The 20,393-nt window shown below is 37.5% G+C and overlaps 1 protein-coding gene across 6 annotated transcripts in view; it reads left to right on the top strand.

Annotated features, from left to right (window-relative positions):
• frmd4a (FERM domain containing 4A) overlaps window positions 1-20,393 on the top strand; it is a 241,121-nt gene that overhangs the window by 81,983 nt on the left and 138,745 nt on the right. For 2 of the 6 annotated variants that reach the window (XM_062035306.1, XM_062035309.1), the window contains exon 1: window positions 9,179-9,530. The exons of 2 other annotated variants lie outside the window; for them this stretch is intronic. In XM_062035306.1, coding sequence (XP_061891290.1) covers window positions 9,360-9,530 — 171 coding nt within the window. In that variant the 5' untranslated portion in view covers window positions 9,179-9,359. Of the gene's footprint in view, window positions 1-4,856; window positions 5,017-9,174; window positions 9,531-20,393 lie in introns of those variants that run through there. 2 more of the 6 variants (XM_062035311.1, XM_062035307.1) reach the window with 2 other exon arrangements.

Below are 20,393 nucleotides of genomic sequence, written 5' to 3'. Positions count from 1 at the left end.
ACCGATCACATGTATTAACAGTTTAGCAATATTAACACAATGTTTAAACTACTGCCTTGTTCTCCTTTATTATATACAAATGTTCAAGCAAAACAAAGTCCATCCATCTATCCATCCATCCATTTTCTACCGCTTACTCCCTTTTGGGTTCACGACGTGGCTGCACTCAAGCGGAAGGCAAAGAACACCCTGGACTTAACCAAACAAAATCAAAAACTACTATCAACTACTCGTTTAAATGATTAGTTTTTACCCTCAAAGTCCGGGAAATTGGTGACAAAAACAACAACAAAAGATTTTCAGAAAGTAAAACTGTTAAACAAAAACTGTCTAGTATGAATCATGTACTGATATTACTCTTTATATCTTTTTATTCTATTTTATGGTTGGCCCCGCCCCCTCTTACCTGTACTGACTGTGACAATTGAAGTCTTCAGACAGCTTTCACATCCACTAATTAAACACTCCATTTACTCTCATTGTAACATTGAAAACTTTAATGGGTCTCAATTAGGGCTGCAACAACTAATCGATTAAATCGATTAAAATCAATTATAAAAATAGTTGGCGATTAATTTAGTCATCGATTCGTTGGATCTATGCTATGCGCATGCGCATGCGCAGAGGTAACTTTTTTTTATTTTATTTTTTTATTTTTTATTTTTGTAATAAACCTTTATTCATCAACTGCAACATTTACAAACAGCTGAGAAACAATAATCAAACAAGTATGGTGCCAGTATGCTGTTTTTTTTCTCCAATAAAATACTGGAAAGGATAGAAATGTAGTTTGTCTCTTTTATCCGATAATTAATCGATTAATCGAAGTAATAATCGACAGATTAATCGATTATCAAATGAGTTGTTAGTTCATACTTGCCAACCCTCCCGTTTTTAGCGGGAGAATCCCGATATTCAGCGCCTCTCCCGACAACCTCCCGGCAGAGATTTTCTCCCGACAAACTCCCGGTAATCAGCCGGAGCAGGAGGCCACGCCCCCTCCAGCTCAATGCGGACCTGAGACTGAGTGGGGACAGCCTGTTCTCACGTCCGCTTTCCCACAAAATAAACAGCTTGCCTGCCCAAAGACGTCATAACATCTAGGGCTTTTATAGAGTGCACAACTGCGCACACAACAAGGAGACGAAGCAGAAGAACGAGGAAATTACAGACACGGCGGCCGAAATGATATACTCATCATGAACGGAGAAGTTAAACAGGACAATACTGCCATCTAATGGATAGCCACTGGAACACTGAAATTCAAGTATTTATTTTTTTTCTATGTAAATAAAATTTAAAAAAAAAAAATATATATAGCTAGAATTCACTAAAGTCAAGTATTTCAAACATATATATATATATATATATATATATATATATATATATATATATATATATATATATATATATATATATATATATATGTGAAATTTATATGAAATACTCGAGTTGGTGAATTCTAGCTGTAAATAACCACGCCCCCAACCACGCCCCCACCCCCAAAAAAAAACACCCCCCACCCCCAACCCCCAACCCCGCCCCCGCCCCCAAACCCCCCCCACCTCCCGATATTGGAGGTCTCAAGGTTGGCAAGTATGTGTTAGTTGCAGCCCTAGTCTCAATGTACTTCCCTTTAAAATCCGCAATGCACTGAGACCGCACTAAGTGAACCGTAAAGTGGCGAGGGAACACTTGACTGTACATTCCTAAAAAAGCAGAAATGTTGAAGTAGTGATCTTGACTTTGACTAAACTGCCCAAATATAGGTGTGGCATCGTATTCAAAAGCAACAAAAGTTATGAAAACAACTTTTTCCCATTTGGGTATTGTGTGTGGAATTTTGAGGACAATTAGTTTGAATAAGGCTGTAACACAACAAAATGTGGAATAAGTGAAGCACTGTATTTATCCCCCAACTTCATATTGTCCAATTTGAAGGCTTGTGGTTCCAGAGTTAAAGTCCATCTTGGATTTTAGCCATCAACTCCAACTCGGGGTTTTTACATTCCAGCAGCTGTCACTGGTTGTTTGCATCACTGGGCCCGCGTGACCTTTCCCAGGATGCAGTGGGGCGTTTGCGGCCGCGCACACAGAATCATGGGAAGAGTGCGCCGTAGCGCCTCACCTCGCAGCTCTACCTCAGCAAATATTTACTCCCCTCGTAAATATCCTTCCCTCCGTGTAGCGCTCGCCAGCCCCGTGATTCATGTTGGAAAATTCACGCTGTAGGAACGCCGCGCATTCCTCACGGGTTTCTCAGGACACTGCGGAGAGGGCAACTTGAGGCCCTGAGATAGTCTGCTGAGAAACTATGCGCTTGTTCGTATAAGGTCTGCTAAGACTCAGATCACATACTCCTGCCATGATGTCACTTATATTATATATATATTTTTTTTTTTTATATATATATATATATATATATATATATATATATATATATATATATATATATATATATATATATATATATATATATATATATATATATATATATATACACTACCGTTCAAAAGTTTGGGGTCACCCAAACAATTTTGTGGAATAGCCTTCATTTCTAAGAACAAGAATAGACTGTCGAGTTTCAGATGATAGTTCTCTTTTTTTTGGCCATTTTGAGCGTTTAATTGACCCCACAAATGTGATGCTCCAGAAACTCAATCTGCTCAAAGGAAGGTCAGTTTTGTAGCTTCTGTAACGAGCTAAACTGTTTTCAGATGTGTGAACATGATTGCACAAGGGTGTTCTAATCATCAATTAGCCTTCTGAGCCAATGAGCAAACACATTGTACCATTAGAACACTGGAGTGATAGTTGCTGGAAATGGGCCTCTATACACCTATGTAGATATTGCACCAAAAACCAGACATTTGCAGCTAGAATAGTCATTTACCACATTAGCAATGTGTAGAGTGTATTTCTTTAAAGTTAAGACTAGTTTAAAGTTATCTTCATTGAAAAGTACAGTGCTTTTCCTTCAAAAATAAGGACATTTCAATGTGACCCCAAACTTTTGAACGGTAGTGTGTATATATCCATCCATCCATTTTCTACCGCTTGTCCCATATATATATATATATATATATATATATATATATATATATATATATATATATATATATATATATATATATATATATATATATATATATATACCGTATTTTTCTGACTATAAGTCGCAGTTTTTTTCATAGTTTGGCCGGGGGTGCGACTTATACTCAGGAGCGACTTATGTGTGAAATTATTAACACATTACCGTAAAATATCAAATAATATTATATAGCTCATTCATGTAAGAGACTAGACGTATAAGATTTCATGGGATTTAGCGATTAGGAGTGACAGATTGTTTGGTAAACGTATAGCACGGGGGTCGGCAACCCGCGGCTCTAGAGCCGCATGCGGCTCTTTAGCGCCGCCCTATTGGCTCTCTGGAGATTTTTCAAAAATGTATGAAGAATGGAAAAAGATGAGGGGAAAAAAATCTATTTTTTTGTTTTAGTATGGTTTCTGTAGGAGGACAAACATGACACAAACCTCCCTAATTGTTATAAATCACACTGTTTATATTAAACACGCTTCACTGATTCGAGTATTTGGCAAGCGCCGTTTTGTCCTACTAATTTTGGCGGTCCCTGAACTCACCGTATAGTTTGTTTACACGTATAACTTTCTCCGACTTTCTAGGACGTGTTTTAAGCCACTTCTTTTTCTGTCTCATTTTGTCCACCAGACTTTTAACGTTGTGCATGAATGCACAAAGGTGAGTTTTGTTGATGTTATTGACTTGTGTGGAGTGCTAATCAGACATATTTGGTCACTGCATGACTGCAAGCTAATCGATGCTAACATGCTATTTAGGCTAGCGATATGTACATATTGCATCATTATGCCTCATTTGTAGGTATATTTGAGGTCATTTAGTTTCCTTTAAGTCCTCTTAATTAAATGTATATCTCATGACACATGTAATATGGCTTTTAATTTTTTGCGGCTCCAGCCAGATTTGTTTTTGTATTTTTGGTCCAATATGGCTCTTTCATTATTTTGGGTTGCCGACCCCTGGTATAGCATGTTCTATATGTTATAGTTATTTGAATGACTCTTACCATAATATGTTACGTTAACATACCATTCTCAGTTGGTTATTTATGCCTCATATAACGTACACTTATTCAGCCTGTTGTTCACTATTCTTTATTTATTTTAAATTGCCTTTCAAATGTCTATTCTTGGTGTTGGGTTTTATCAAATAAATTTCCCCCAAAAATGCGACTTATACTCCAGTGTGACTTATACAGTATATGTTTTTTTCCTTCTTTATTATGCATTTTCGGCCGGTGCGATTTATACTCCGGAGCGACTTATACGGTACCCCTAATTTTTAAAAAAAATGTTTCTTGTTTTTGAACACTGACTTTTTACAGTGTAGAAGAAGTCCTTAATTTGGAATTGCCTTTAAATGTCCCATATTAAAAGTATTTTTGAACAGCGTGCTTGTTTGTGAAAGTAAAACAACTTGATGACACCACACTGTTCGTGTGTACCGAGCAAAGTGTTCTCATCCACCGTGACACCACCAGGAAGAAGGTTTTCCCTCTATGATGTCATGAAAACTTCAAAAGTGGCGAGGGCATCTAAGGTAGCTCTTTTCTTAAGATGATGAAACATTGCTCTTACCTTTTGTTGTCTCATAAACAGCTTCTAGGGACACTTAACACGGAGAACAGCATTAAAAACATCAATGTTTGTATTAATAGAGGCCCTTTAAAGCTTTGAATTGGTATTCACTTTACAGTTTGCATAAGAGCTTACACAGAAACAGTGGCCCTTATTATGCATAAAACCTCCCATGAATCTAGAAAGGCCATTTAATCCACGCAAAGGCGCACAGCAGCAAGGCAGCCATCGACTTTTTCATTCGTCGACCGAGGCGTTGTGAGGTTAAAAATGAATGCAAAGTGGAAAAATGGACTACAGTGTTTCCATCGATCATTACGCTCCACACCACTTGTGGTAAGTGACTTTCTGCTTTGTAGGGACACTATTTAAAAATATATATATTTTTATGAAAATGTAAAAACTTCCTACGACAATTCAGTAGCGGAACCAGAATCAGGTGATTTTTAGTAGCTCACAAGGGTTAAAGAATATTTAGTCCAGGGATGTGAAACATACATGTATATGTATACATTTGCCTCTGGATTTCATTATTGATTATATAAATTGTTTTAAGTAGACTGTTGATTTTACAGTAAAAACTTTACATTTACAAAATTTTACTGTAAAATACAGTGTTTTTTTAATTTTTTACAACATTTTACGATAAATGGAAAAACAGTACCACTGTTTTTTTGTTTTTTTTTTATGGAAAAAGCTGGCAGCTTATTTAAATGTAAATTTGTGTTAAATTTACAGTTTTTTTACAACATTATGTACTGTATAATGCACATGTTCCTTGACTGCACTTAAATGTAGGATATATTTATATTATTCATATATTATACATTATATATATAATATATTTTATATATTATATTATTTATTATTATTATTGTCTATTGTGAGCGAACTGTGGTGCGGAATTTACCCCAGGGATCAATAAAGTACTTTCTATTCTATTCTATTATATTGTTCAGGGGAAAACAGTACAAGTTCTTTTTTTATTCTGGCAACTTAGCTGCCAGTTTTTCTACCGTAAAACAAATGTACCGCCTTTCCATTTACCATAATACACCGTTAAAAACAACAACCGTAGATTTTACAGTCAAAATCTGGCAGCTCAGTCAACAGAATTTTAATGCAAAAAACAAAAGTAGTTTTTTTTTCTCCAATTTACAGTAATATGCAGTAAAGAACAATGTAAAATGTACTATCATTTTTATTAATGTGATGGGTAGTTTGCTGTAAAGTTAAGTATTTTTATTTATTTTTATTTAAACAAAAATTGTTTGGAAAGTATGATAATTTACTGTAATATTTGTTGCAATATTGGATACTATTAAAGTTTAAAAGACATGCAATTTCAAGCAGTACACATATTTTTTCTGTCAAAATTTTTAAAAAATCCATTACATTTAGTGAGAAAATATTAAGTTTATTTATAATATATTGACACATCATTTCCAGGTGTTTGCGGGCCAGATAAAATGATGTCGCGGGCCAGATCTGGACCTGGGCCTTGAGTTTGACACCTGTGATTTAATTCAACTTAATTCAGACACAATACCTCTATTTGATGACAATTGAACACAAAATAGCATTAAGGCAATGGCCACGCTGTTTGAGTGGAGGTCTGCTATCACAACATCCTTTCTTAAATAGTGATACAAAAAAACCAATGCTAAAAAAGTATGTATATATTTAAAGACCTGTTATAGGTAAGGTATATTATTATTAATTGTTAGTTTAAAAAATTTACTTGGTATCGGATCAAAGAGAAAATCAGTGGTATCGCACATCACTATTCTGAAATATAAAATGCAGATGAATAAAAATGGTGAATACAAAATGTGAGCTGTAGATACCAACATTTTGTTAACACTCTGGCAAAACAAGCTTATTTCATTTATTTTGGTTGAATTAGCTATTGAAAAATAGGTTAAAAAAAATGAGCCATTTTTATTTTGCAAGAGTAGCTTTTGGGGTTGGAGACCCCTGTTCTAAAACATACATCATTTCAAGATTAAAACTTAAAAGGGTACTCAAATATCAATGGAACTCAATGGTACGTTAAAATCAACATTGCACTGAGTGCAATAAGGGAATTGTAAAAGGGCGAGGGAACACCGTACTGTACAGTATATTCAATTCATGTTTGGTGTAAAGGCGGAAGGAAGTGTTAAAAGTAGGCATCTTCAAAGTTTGACTTTGGAACTAGTTGAACACATCATTTCACACAAAAGCAGAAGGCTCAAAGTTTAGCAATGACATTGCTATCAATGACAATATTCAAACTTACCTGGGAGACTCCATGTGGTCATAAGGGGACACAGATGCATCTTGGTCTTTTATTACCCTATTTTTCTGACTATAAGGCGCACTTAAAATCCTTTCATTTTCTCAAAAATCGACAGTGCGCCTTATAACTCGATGCGCCTAATGTACGGCATAATTCTGGTTGTGCTTACCGACCTCGAAGCTATTTTATTTGGTATATAGTGTAATGATAAGTGTGACCATGAATTGATTAAAGTGGACCCCAACATAAACAAGTTGAAAAACTTATTCGGGTGTTACCATTTAGTGGTCAATTGTACGGAATATGTACTGTACTGTGCAATCTACTAATAAAAGTCTCAATCAATCAATCAATCAATCAAAACCAGTAGATGGCAGTCACACATAAGAGATACATGTAAACTGCAAGATGATGCCAGTAAACAACACCAAAAGAGAATATAGAATATTACAACACGGCACTCAAAAATCTGTCAAAATGTTTTTAGCACGACTTTGGTAAGCTATGAAGCCGCACCGCTTGATGGATTGTCGGCGCATTAAACATACAAGTATTATTATGGTGTGTGTATAAGGATCGCAAAATGGCACCTATTAGCAGACATATTATCTGGTGTTTTGTTTCACAATATCATGCAAAAAGCTGCTGATGTGTATTTGGGATCTGCATAAGTACTGAAAATTTGAGCGTGTCCGCCTTTGTAGTCCGTGACGACGCAGTAGTCGATAAGCTTCTTCTTTTTCTCTATCTTCCTGTTATGGGACATTCATCCTCCGCTGTTGCTATTTCTAATATAAAGTAGTGTAAAGTTCTAACTTATATCTGTCAGTAAACGAGCTATCAAAGCGCTAAAACTGTAGTGAGTTTTTATAAATCACCCACGGAACTTTAGTTATCACAGGACACATTTCCGGCATTGTTGTTGCATTAGTGAGCCACGGATGAGAAGATGCTGCTCCGTTATTGATTTAACTCTTATGTGGTGTTCGGGTCTGTGGGACCCGTTTTCATTTTTTATTAAAAGAAAAACGATACAATTAATACATTTTTCGAACTAAGACTCACTGACTTTGGCTCATTTTCTGTGAAGAACATATATCAGAATAAATATTGAATGACCACACACCATACACCCCCCCTACACATTTCTATTACATATAATAGAACTATGGAAATTGATGTTCTGTGTAGTACACGCACACACACACACACACAGACACACACACACACACACACACACACACACACACACACACACACACACACACACACACACACACACACACACAGCAGGCCTAGACAGGAGGAGGACAGAGTGTAGGTACACAGAACATCAGAGGGTCAAATGTGCGAGAAAATGAGAGCAGACAGTGTTGACAAACAATGTTGCAACCTTGTGTGGGAACAAAAGAAGAATCCCTGTGGGATGCAGAAACTGGCAGAGAAATTTTCCGTGCAACAATCATATTGTTGTTACTCAGCCAGCGTTTGTGGGTCTGATGGACCCGTTGCATTTTGTGGCTTTTAATGCCTCACAATCAAACACTTTTATGTTAAAATACTGAACAGATGTTTAACTTATCCCAATAAACATCTGTTCAGTATTTTAACATAAAAGTGTTTGATTGTGAGACATTAAAAGCCACATAATTCAACGGGTCCATCAGACCCACAAACGCTGGCTGAGTAACAACAATATGAACATTACACAAGGGTTAAGTAAAGTCTGAATGTCATTAAAACAGTACAAGATAGTGTTTTAAATTTAGAAAAAAATCATAATGTGACCCTTTTAATGCGCCTTATAATCCGGTGGGCCTTTTGTATGAAAATAGACCTGAATAGACCCGCTCATCGGCAGTGCGCCTTTTAATCCGGTGCGCCCTATGGTCCGAAAAATACGGTAGTTACAGTTTAGTAACTATGGCGACACTTGTTGCACATTCATTCTCAGATTCAGAATGAATATGTTTACAGTAAGCATTTTATTCCGTGGTGTGTATCGCTTTAAAAACTAGCAGGGTGAGAGAGTGGAGGAGAGCGGCTGCATTTCCTTAGTGAGAATGTTTGTTTTTGTGGCGATTCAGACCAGAGAAGTGCGGCCTGAGTGGGAGAGAGGAAAGAAACAAGAGAGGGTCACCAGGGACCATTCGCTGTGTGGGACTGGGACAGCGGGACCTGCAGGATTTGACCCTGAGGAAGCATCCCAGAGAGTCAGGATAGGGCAAAGATGAAACTAGTATTAACTTATCCAAGTGGTCTCAGGAGGAAATCAAAGGCAAATCACAGCCGCTCATTGCTGGAGCTTTGGGGGGTGTTACCTGAAAAGACTCATCTGGGCTTTTGAGGTCTTTAGGTAGTGTGGCTATTCCTCTCGCTGGTCTTTACGGTCTGAGCCATGGAGGCTCTCTGGTCAAGCCTGGATGATTCAGTCTGTACCCAGCAGCAGAGTCTTCTCTGGACTCTCACCTCCACGGCTTTCCGACGTCTTGGCGTGCACGCCAGGAGCTTCCACAGTCCTCTGCAACTGTTACACGCTCATGGGTGTGTTTCAAGGCCACTGTTCCAGGTAGGACTTACCTGCCTTTGTGATGCTGTAACCTGTCCATGTCCCCCATGCTGTAGACCACCACTAGGTTAAGGTTTTCAACATTAATCACAATGAAAGAACTATCTGAGATGGTGTTCTCAGTTTTATGACGTATCAGCTCGGGGGGATGACAAAATCGGCGTTGTGTTATGGTGTGCATTCTTTTGTTTGTGCTTTAAGCAGGAAACTGTGTTGCTAGGAATCGGGCAAACAGGCTTCTTAGTGTTTCAGTAGATTTGTGAAGGGAAGATGCATACAACAAACTACCTGGTCACTTTTGATACCCTAAAGGTGCTTGTTTCAGTGTTGTTGACTTGAATGCTTAAGTAAAACGCAAATGTGGTCCTCTTGCTCCGAGCTGTGAATCGGCAAAAGGGTTCATCAGTATTCGCTTGCTGATATCTGAATCTGCACTTAGGGCTTTCATTGAGCGATTAGTATTCCTGGATGTTTCTCTGCCCCGTTTGCAGCTGGCACCACACAACCAATCCGACACATAAAGAGAAAGAGCCCTTTTGCTAAATGCACAACCTGCACTCTTTAAAAAAACACTTATTGTACGGCTCAGCGCACTCGTTCCGCATGACCAATCACTGTTCTTAGGTTTGTCCTCGATTGTGTCTTCTTGTTGTTGAAGCATCCTTAGGGAACGGCATCACAATCGAAGGAAACTGGACCAATGCAACAGGCCTGTTCAGAAAAACAACTATTCTTTAACACTCCCTGCTGGTTAAGAGTCACACTGATGCTTGAAAACTTAACACCTACCAAACATCCTCCTCTGAGCAGGGCTTTGATGAGATATGCCCCCCTTGGCCTGATGAAGTGGTGGATTCCAAGGCAAAGCAGTGGGGGGAGACAGTGACTGTGTCAGATTGCAGGAAAGGGATATCCAAGCCTCAGTCATTCGCCTCTAAGCCTATAGCTTCCTCTGGTATTGTCAATAAGACACCATTGTCTCGCACACTGGAATGCTTTCATGGTGTGTTGGTATGAATCACACTCCTATTGGAGAATGCACCTCAAAAGAGCAGTGGTTCTTAACCTGGGTTCGATCGAACCCTAGGGGTTCGGTGAGTCGGCCTCAGGGGTTCGGTGGAGCCTCCGCTGCGGAGGTCAAGACACACCCGACTCATCGTGTAAATAAAAACTTCTCCCTATCGGCGTATTATGGATACCTCCAAACAATGTTCCCTTTAATTTTCCATCTGATTTGCAGGTGTGTAATTTGTTGTGAGTTTATGCACTGTGTTGGTTTTGTTCTTTGAACAAGGTGATGTTCATGCACGGTTCATTTTGTGCACCAGTAAAAAAAAAACATATAACATTGTCTTGAGTTTGACATTTTTTTAAAAATATTTTTCACTAAAGAGTTCGGTAAATGCGCATATGAAACTGGTGGGGTTCGGTACCTCCAACAAGGTTAAGTACCACTGAATTAGAGTCTGCTGAGTGTTTACACTATGCACAGCTTTTCTCCATTCCATTCATGCCTTTTATTGACTGGGAATGTTCTAACATGTTGTGAGTAGTCAAACAATATGGTCAAAGGATAATTGCACTTTTTTGGGGGGGGGTGGGGGGGGGATTTTGCTTATCGTTCATAATTCTTATGAGAGACGAGAACACATATTTCTGTTTTGGGAGGGTATTTTAAAGATGATAAAAAAACACTTGAAATGGGAGTCACCGTTGTAGCCTTCAAAGCCCTCTAAAATAACTTAAAAAACCTCCATCAACGTTTTATATACACACTGCAAGTATATATATATAATGTAGTAACAGACACCTTCATAACAATATGCAATATGTACAATATACACACTGCAAGTATGTATGTATATATAATGTAGTAACAGACACCTTCATAACAAGATGTAATATGTACAATATACACACTGCAAGTATATATATATATAATGTAGTAACAGACACCTTCATAACAATATGTAATATGTACAATATACACACTGCAAGTATGTATGTATATATAATGTAGTAACAGACACCTTCATAACAAGATGTAATATGTACAATATACACACTGCAAGTATATATATATAATGTACTAGCAGACACCTTCATAACAATTTGTCATGTGTACAATATACACACTGCAAGTATATATATAATGTAGTAACAGACACCTTCATAACAATATGTAATATGTACAATATACACACTGCAAGTATATATATAATGTACTAACAGATACCTTAATAACAAAATGTAATATGTTCAATATACACACTGCAAGTATATATACTGTAGTAACAGACACGTTCATAACAATATATAATGTGTTTTATATACACACTGCAAGTATATATATAATGTAGATACAGACACCTTCATAACAATATATAATGTTTTATATACACACTGCAAGTATATATAATGTAGTAACAGACACCTTCATAACAATATGCAATATGTACATTATACACACTGCAAGTATGTATGTATATATAATGTAGTAACAGACACCTTCATAACAAGATGTAATATGTACAATATACACACTGCAAGTATATATATATAATGTAGTAACAGACACCTTCATAACAATATGTAATATGTACAATATACACACTGCAAGTATGTATGTATATATAATGTAGTAACAGACACCTTCATAACAAGATGTAATATGTACAATATACACACTGCAAGTATATATATATAATGTACTAGCAGACACCTTCATAACAATTTGTCATGTGTACAATATACACACTGCAAGTGTATATATATAATGTAGTAACAGACACCTTCATAACAATATATAATATGTTTTATATACACACTGCAAGTATATATATAATGTAGTAACAGACACCTTCATAACAATATGTAATATGTACAATATACACACTGCAAGTATATATATAATGTACTAACAGGTACCTTAATAACAAAATGTAATATGTTCAATATACACACTGCAAGTATATATACTGTAGTAACAGACACCTTCATAACAATATATAATATGTTTTATATACACACTGCAAGTATATATATAATGTAGTAACAGACACCTTCATAACAATATGTAATATGTACAATATACACACTGCAAGTATATATATAATGTACTAACAGATACCTTAATAACAAAATGTAATATGTACAATATACACACTGCAAGTATATATATAATTTAGTAACAGACACCTTCATAACAATATGTAATATGTCCAATATACACACTGCAAGTATATATATAATGTAGTAACAGACACCTTCATAACAATATATAATATGTTTTATATACACACTGCAAGTATATATATAATGTAGTAACAGACACCTTCATAACAATATGTAATATGTACAATATACACACTGCAAGTATATATATAATGTACTAACAGATACCTTAATAACAAAATGTAATATGTACAATATACACACTGCAAGTATATATATAATTTAGTAACAGACACCTTCATAACAATATGTAATATGTCCAATATACACACTGCAAGTATATATATAATGTACTAACAGGTACCTTAATAACAAAATGTAATATGTTCAATATACACACTGCAAGTATATATACTGTAGTAACAGACACCTTCATAACAATATATAATGTGTTTTACATACACACTGCAAGTATATATATAATGTAGTTACAGACACCTTCATAACAATATATAATATGTTTTATATACACACTGCAAGTATATATATAATGTAGTAACAGACACCTTCATAACAATATGTAATATGTACAATATACACACTGCAAGTATATATATAATGTACTAACAGATACCTTAATAACAAAATGTAATATGTACAATATACACACTGCAAGTATATATATAATTTAGTAACAGACACCTTCATAACAATATGTAATATGTCCAATATACACACTGCAAGTATATATATAATGTAGTAACAGACACCGTCATAACAATATGTAATATGTACAATATACACACTGCAAGTATATGTATAATGTACTAACAGATACCTTAATAACAAAATGTAATATGTACAATATACACACTGCAAGTATATATATAATTTAGTAACAGACACCTTCATAACAATATGTAATATGTCCAATATACACACTGCAAGTATATATATAATGTAGTAACAGACACCGTCATAACAATATGAAATATGTACAATATTTACCGTATTTTGGTCATTTTAAGCGTTGCAGGAACTAATTTCTTCAGCACATTTTTTTCTGTTTACATAGCAACGCACTTCCGACTTCTGACAACAAATATAATCTTACTTCCGACTCGGGTGTGTTTTAACCAAGGCAGACTTGAAGACAACTATTTTTGGACAAACGAGGATTCACAACCATCTTTTTGAAGCTGAATATACTGAGGAGGAACTGCTGCTTATAGAAGTGAGCATGCAGAGAAGGTGAAACGTTGAACCAGACGGCAGCCAAGAGGGTGAGGTCGGCATGACTTTGACAGTGTAAATGTGGAACTTGGAGCCAAACTATTTCGACATAAATGGCGTGCTTACCCATTGTCAAATAGAAAAAACGCCCCCGGCCAGCTGGACCAAACAGACAACTGTCCATCGAGTGAGTCACTATAATATTGATCATGATACACGCAGCACGTCATGCGTATAATTACAACTACAGTACATACAATGTTGAGCTGGCTATGTACAAAAAAAACATGAAATAATACTTAACAGACTTTTACGGAACGTAAATGAAGTATTGTTTGCGGTTTTTGAATGCATTTTTTAAGTGATTTAGAGGTAGAATAGATTGCTCCCATTAGCAGCATTGATAGCCATCTAGAACGAGCTGATTTTTACATGTTAGAATGCAAAAAAAACAATAATTTTGTCTTCTTGTCTCTCCTAAGTATTGTGAACGATAGGTGCAACTTGAAGTGCAGTTCCCCTTTAAGTTGTTTGCACCTGCGGCACAAATATACTGTTGTTTGCTCTTTTGTGTCCCTCACGAGAGAACGCTGCACTGTGTTCGCACTTTCATATATCAGCCTGAGTAGTATTGACTCAACAGCCTGCAGTCACACATTTTCCTCTTGTGGAATGACCCATTAAATGGGGTTAGTATACAGACCGGCGTCTGAGGGCAGTGTTGTGCTTCAGATGCGTTAAACGGTGTGGTGTCTCTGCGTAATTGTTTGTCATTTTTGCTGTGGCTTTCCTTTCATATTGATTCCAGCTGTATGCACTTCAGTTTTTCATCAGTCAGCCATCCCACCCTATCCCAAAGGCAGGATATCCTAGGGAAACAGCATGGATAACGACTCTAGCCATCATAGGTGGCCTGGTTTCATCCCGGTTGCTGCATTTTATATTGAATCATAAGCAAGTTCACTGGTCCGCATTCTTGTCACGCGTAGTCAGCATCCTGTAGGATCATTTCAGCCATGGTCAAAAGTTTACATACACTTGTGAAGGACATAATGTCATGGCTGTCTTGAGTTTCAAATCATTTCTACAACTCTTATTTTAAACAAAAATTGAGCCACAATACCCAGCAATATGTTTGTCGGAGAAAAGGTGAGCCCTTTAATCCCAGGAACACCATCCCTACCGTCAAGCATGATGGTGGTAGTATTATGCCCTGGGCCTGTTTTGCTGCCAATGGAACTGGTGCTTTACAGAGAGTAAATGGGACAATGAAAAAGGAGGATTACTGTCATGACGTGGACTTTGGCTACGCAAATTAATGCGTGGATTTCTTTCCCTGGGTGCAAAACGACTGGACTGGACAAGGCTTGCAGGTAACGACATGATTTATTCGTAACCCCAAAAAGAACAAAACAAAAGGCGCGCACAAGGCGGAGATACAAACTTGGATAAGAAACAAAAACTAGAACAAAGGCAGAAACTATGAACATGAAACAAAACTCGCTCACTGTGACACGAAAAAAAAAAACTTACGTGGCATGGCATGAAGCATAAACTATGAACAGGCATGAGTATCAGAAGTAATGTCGCCAGGACGACCAACAGAAAATGGCAGGCTTAAATAATAGTGGCATGATTGGCAACAGGTGCGTGAGTCCAAAACGTGAAACAGGTGAAACCTAATGGGTTGCTATGGTGACAAAACAATGGAGCATAAACAGAAACTAAAAGAGTCCAAAAACCAAAAAGAACATAGCCAAACAAAACATGATCAAAAGACATGACAATTACCTCCAAATTTTTCAGGACAAGCTAAAATCATCAGCCCGGAGGTTGGGTCTTGGGCGCAGTTGGGTGTTCCAACAGGACAATGACCCCAAACACACGTCGAGGAAAAGCCGGTGTGTTGTTTCCTTTAATGTTAATTAATAGAGATGTCCGATAATGGCTTTTTTGCCGATATCCGATATTCCGATATTGTCCAACTCTTAATTACCGATTCCAATATCAACCGATACGATACATACAGTCGTGGAATTAACACATTATTATGCCTAATTTTGTTGTGATGCCCATTAAACAATGTAACAAGGCTTTCCAAAATAAATCAACTCAAGTTATGGAAAAAAATGCCAACATGGCACTGCCATATTTATCATTGAAGTCACAAAGTGCATTATTTTTTTTAACATGCCTCAAAACAGCAGCTTGGAATTTGGGACATGCTCTCCCTGAAAGAGCATGAGGAGGTTGAGGTGGGCGGGGTTGGAGGGGGTTGCGGGGGGGTGTATATTGTAGCGTCCCGGAAGAGTTAGTGCTGCAAGGGGTTCTGGGTATTTGTTCTGTTGTGTTACGGTGCGGATGTTCTCCCGAAATGTGTTTGTCATTCTTGTTTGGTGTGGGTTCACAGTGTGGCACATATTTGTAACAGTGTTAAAGTTGTTTATATGGCTACTCTCAGTGTGACCTGTATGGCTGTTGACCAAGTATGCCTTGCATTCACTTGTGTGTGTGAAAAGCCGTAGATATTATGTGACTGGGCCGGCACGCAAAGGCAGTGCCTTTAAGGTTTATTGGCGCTCTGTACTTCTCCCTACGTCCGTGTACCACTCCGTACAAAAAGTCATACATTTTACTTTTTGAAACCGATACCGATAATTTCCGATATTGCCTTTTAAAGAATTTATCGGCCGATAGTATCGGCCGTCCGATATTATCGGACATCTCTATTAATTAACTTACAATGTTATGCAGAGATATGGTTCCAACAGTTTTATAGACAAATGACGCTATTTATAGTCACGGTGGAGAGTAGGGAGGAAGACGCAAAATTTGTTTTGTCTTCCTAAGGGGGGCACAGCAGAAGAAAATTGAGAAGCACTGCTCCAGTTAGTGTTACCATTTCCAATGCCAACAAAGCAAGTATGCCTGGGAGAAAAACCCTCAAACGTACAGTTAGGCTCCACTTTTCAAAATGTGCTATTTTGATGTTAATTTACATGGGATTTGCCATAGACATGTTACTGGTTAGCATTAGTGATTTTACATGAAGACCTCCAAATTTAGTAATGAAAACTACAACTAAGTCGCATGTTACAATAAAACAGCTGGTGTGTAATAAGTACAATACTTCCATTCATACTTGCCAACCCTCCCGATTTTCCCGGGAGACTCACGAATTTCAGTACCCCCTCCCGAAAATCTCTCGGGGCAACCATTCTTCCGAATTTCTCCCGATTTCCACCCGGACAACAATATTGGGGGCGTGCCTTAAAGAAACTGCCTTTAGCGTCCTCTCCCACCTGAAAAGGAAACTATTATATTTGTCTCTGTTATCCATATGTTTATATATAACCCATAAAGTACACTGTACACTAAATTGCCAAAAGTATTTGGCCACCCATCCAAATGATCAGAATTATGGTGTGGGGTCGTTTTTCAGGAGTTGGGCTTGGCCCCTTAGTTCCAGTAAAAGTTAAAGTTAAAGTAGGAACGTTGAATACTCCAGAATACCAAAACATGTTGGACAATTCCATGCTCCCAACCTTGTGGGAACAGTTTGGAGTAGGCCCCTTTCTCTTCCAACATGACAAGGTCCATAAAGACATGGATGACAGAGTCCGGTGTGGATGAACTTGACTGGCCTGCACAGAGTCCTGACCTGAACCCGATAGAACACTTTTAGGATGAGTTAGAGCGGAGACTGAGAGCCAGGCCTTCTCGACCAACATCTGTGTGTGACCTCACCAACGCGCTTTTGGAGGAATGGTCGAAAATTCCTATAAACACACTCTGCAACCTTGTGGACAGCCTTCCCAGAAGAGTTGAAGCTGTAATAGCTGCAAAAGGTGGACCGACATCATATTGAACCCTATGGGTTAGGAATGGGATGGCACTTAAAGTTCATATGTGAGTCAAGGCAGGTGGCCAAATACTTTTGGCAATATAGTGTATATGTATATATATATATATATATATATATATATATATATATATATATATATATATATATATATATATATATATATATATATATATATATAAGAAATACTTGAAAATATATACACCCCCCCCCCCCCCCCCACCCCCCCCCTATCTCCCAAATTCGGAGGTCTCAAGGTTGGCAAGTATGCTTACAGTGTTAACACATTTTAGGGCGCAACAAAAGACTAGATTCAGCTTAATGTTAAAGACTACACACTAAATTGCAACTGCTTGCAAAATCTACTGTATAAACCTGCAAATGGGACTCAGAATTGTAAGAAATCAAGATATAACAATTGGATAGCATTTTTTTTTTGTATCAGTTCACTGTTAAAAGTTAAAGTAAAAAAATAAAGATTTTATTGATAAACATTAACACATAAAACACACACAGAAGCACCAAGAAATGGTACCGTTGAGTAACTATATCGATTACCAGGTTGGTACAGTTTGAATTACAATGTGAAAGGTACCTATCTCTAAATCTACTACAGCATATTTTTAAAGACCGAGCCACCTTACTGCCCAAAAAGTGACCCAGATCTTTTTCCTGAGGGAGCAGCATTGTCAGCGGCTGTGTCTCATGACAGGAAACAGAGTAGCTGCAGCACAATTGTTAAATAAAACACTGTCTCGCTGTGAGTGCATTTGTCTTTTAGGGCTACATGTGCTCTGTCGAGCAAAGCTGGATTCCAAGAAGTGTGTTTCTTGGAAGAAGAGTCCAGTCCAACTGCCAGAAGAATCTCTGCTAAATTCAAATGTAGCGTGTTTGATCGTCTTGTATTCCACTTACCTAAAATGAACCCCGCCAAAGGAAGACAGCAGCTATACAGACTGGCAAATATGTATATATGTATATATATATATATATATATATATATATATATATATACACAAACCCTGTTTCCATATGAATTGGGAAATTGTGTTAGATGTAAATATAAACAGAATACAATGATTTGCAAATCATTTTCAACCCATATTCAATTGAATGCACTACAAAGACAAGATATTTGATGTTCAAACTCATAAACTTTATATATTTTTTGCAAATAATAATTAACTTAGAATTTCATGGCTGCAACACGTGCCAAAGTAGTTGGGAAAGGGCATGTTCACCCCTGTGTTACATGGCCTTTCCTTTTAACAACACTCAGTAAACGTTTGGGAACTGAGGAGACACATTTTTGAAGCTTCTCAGGTGGAATTCTTTCCCATTCTTGCTTGATGTACAGCTTAAGTTGTTCAACAGTCCGGGGGTCTCCATTGTGGTATTTTAGGCTTCATAATGCGCCACACATTTTCAATGGGAGACAGGTCTGGACTACAGACAGGTCAGTCTAGTACCCGCACTCTTTTATTATGAAGCCACGTTGATGTAACACGTGGCTTGGCATTGTCTTGCTGAAATAAGCAGGGGCGTCCATGGTAACGTTGCTTGGATGGCAACATATGTTGCTCCAAAACCTGTATGTACCTTTCAGCATTAATGGCGCCTTCACAGATATGTAAGTTACCCATGTCTTGGTCACTAATACACCCCCATACCATCACAGATGCTGGCTTTTCAACTTTGCGCCTATAACAATCCGGATGGTTCTTTTCCTCTTTGGTCCGGAGGACACGACGTCCACAGTTTCCAAAAACAATTTGAAATGTGGACTCGTCAGACCACAGAACACTGTTCCACTTTGTATCAGTCCATCTTAGATGAGCTCAGGCCCAGCGAAGCCGACGGCGTTTCTGGGTGTTGTTGATAAACGTTTTTCGCCTTGCATAGGAGAGTTTTAACTTGCACTTACAGATGTAGCGACCAACTGTAGTTAATGACCGTGGGTTTCTGAAGTGTTCCTGAGCCCATGTGGTGATATCCTTTACACACTGATGTCGCTTGTTGATGCAGTACAGCCTGAGGGATCGAAGGTCACGGGCCTAGCTGCTTACCTGCAGTGATTTCTCCAGATTCTCTGAACCCTTTGATGATATTACGGACCGTAGATGGTGAAATCCCTAAATTCCTTGCAATAGCTGGTTGAGAAAGGTTTTTCTTAAACTGTTCAACAATTTGCTCACGCGTTTGTTGACAAAATGGTGACCCTCGCCCCATCCTTGTTTGTGAATGACTGAGCATTTCCTGGAATCTACTTTTATACCCAATCATGGCACCCACCTGTTCCCAATTTGCCTGTTCACCTGTGGGATGTTCCAAATAAGTGTTTGATGAGCATTCCTCAACTTTATCAGTATTTATTGCCACCTTTCCCAACTTGTTTGTCACGTGTTGTTGGCATCAAATTCTAAAGTTAATGATTATTTGCGAAAAAAAAAAAGTTTATCAGTTTGAACATCAAATATGTTGTCTTTGTAGCATATTCAAATGAATATGGGTTGAAAATTATTTGCAAATTATTGTATTCCGTTTATATTCACATCTAACACAATTTCCCAACTCATATGGAAACGGGGTTTGTA

This window comes from Entelurus aequoreus, linkage group LG24 (assembly GCF_033978785.1).
Source record: "Entelurus aequoreus isolate RoL-2023_Sb linkage group LG24, RoL_Eaeq_v1.1, whole genome shotgun sequence".
Classification (NCBI taxonomy): Eukaryota; Metazoa; Chordata; class Actinopteri; order Syngnathiformes; family Syngnathidae; genus Entelurus; species Entelurus aequoreus.
Note: the sequence above shows the minus strand (reverse complement) of the source record. Positions and strands in the feature narration are given on the sequence as shown.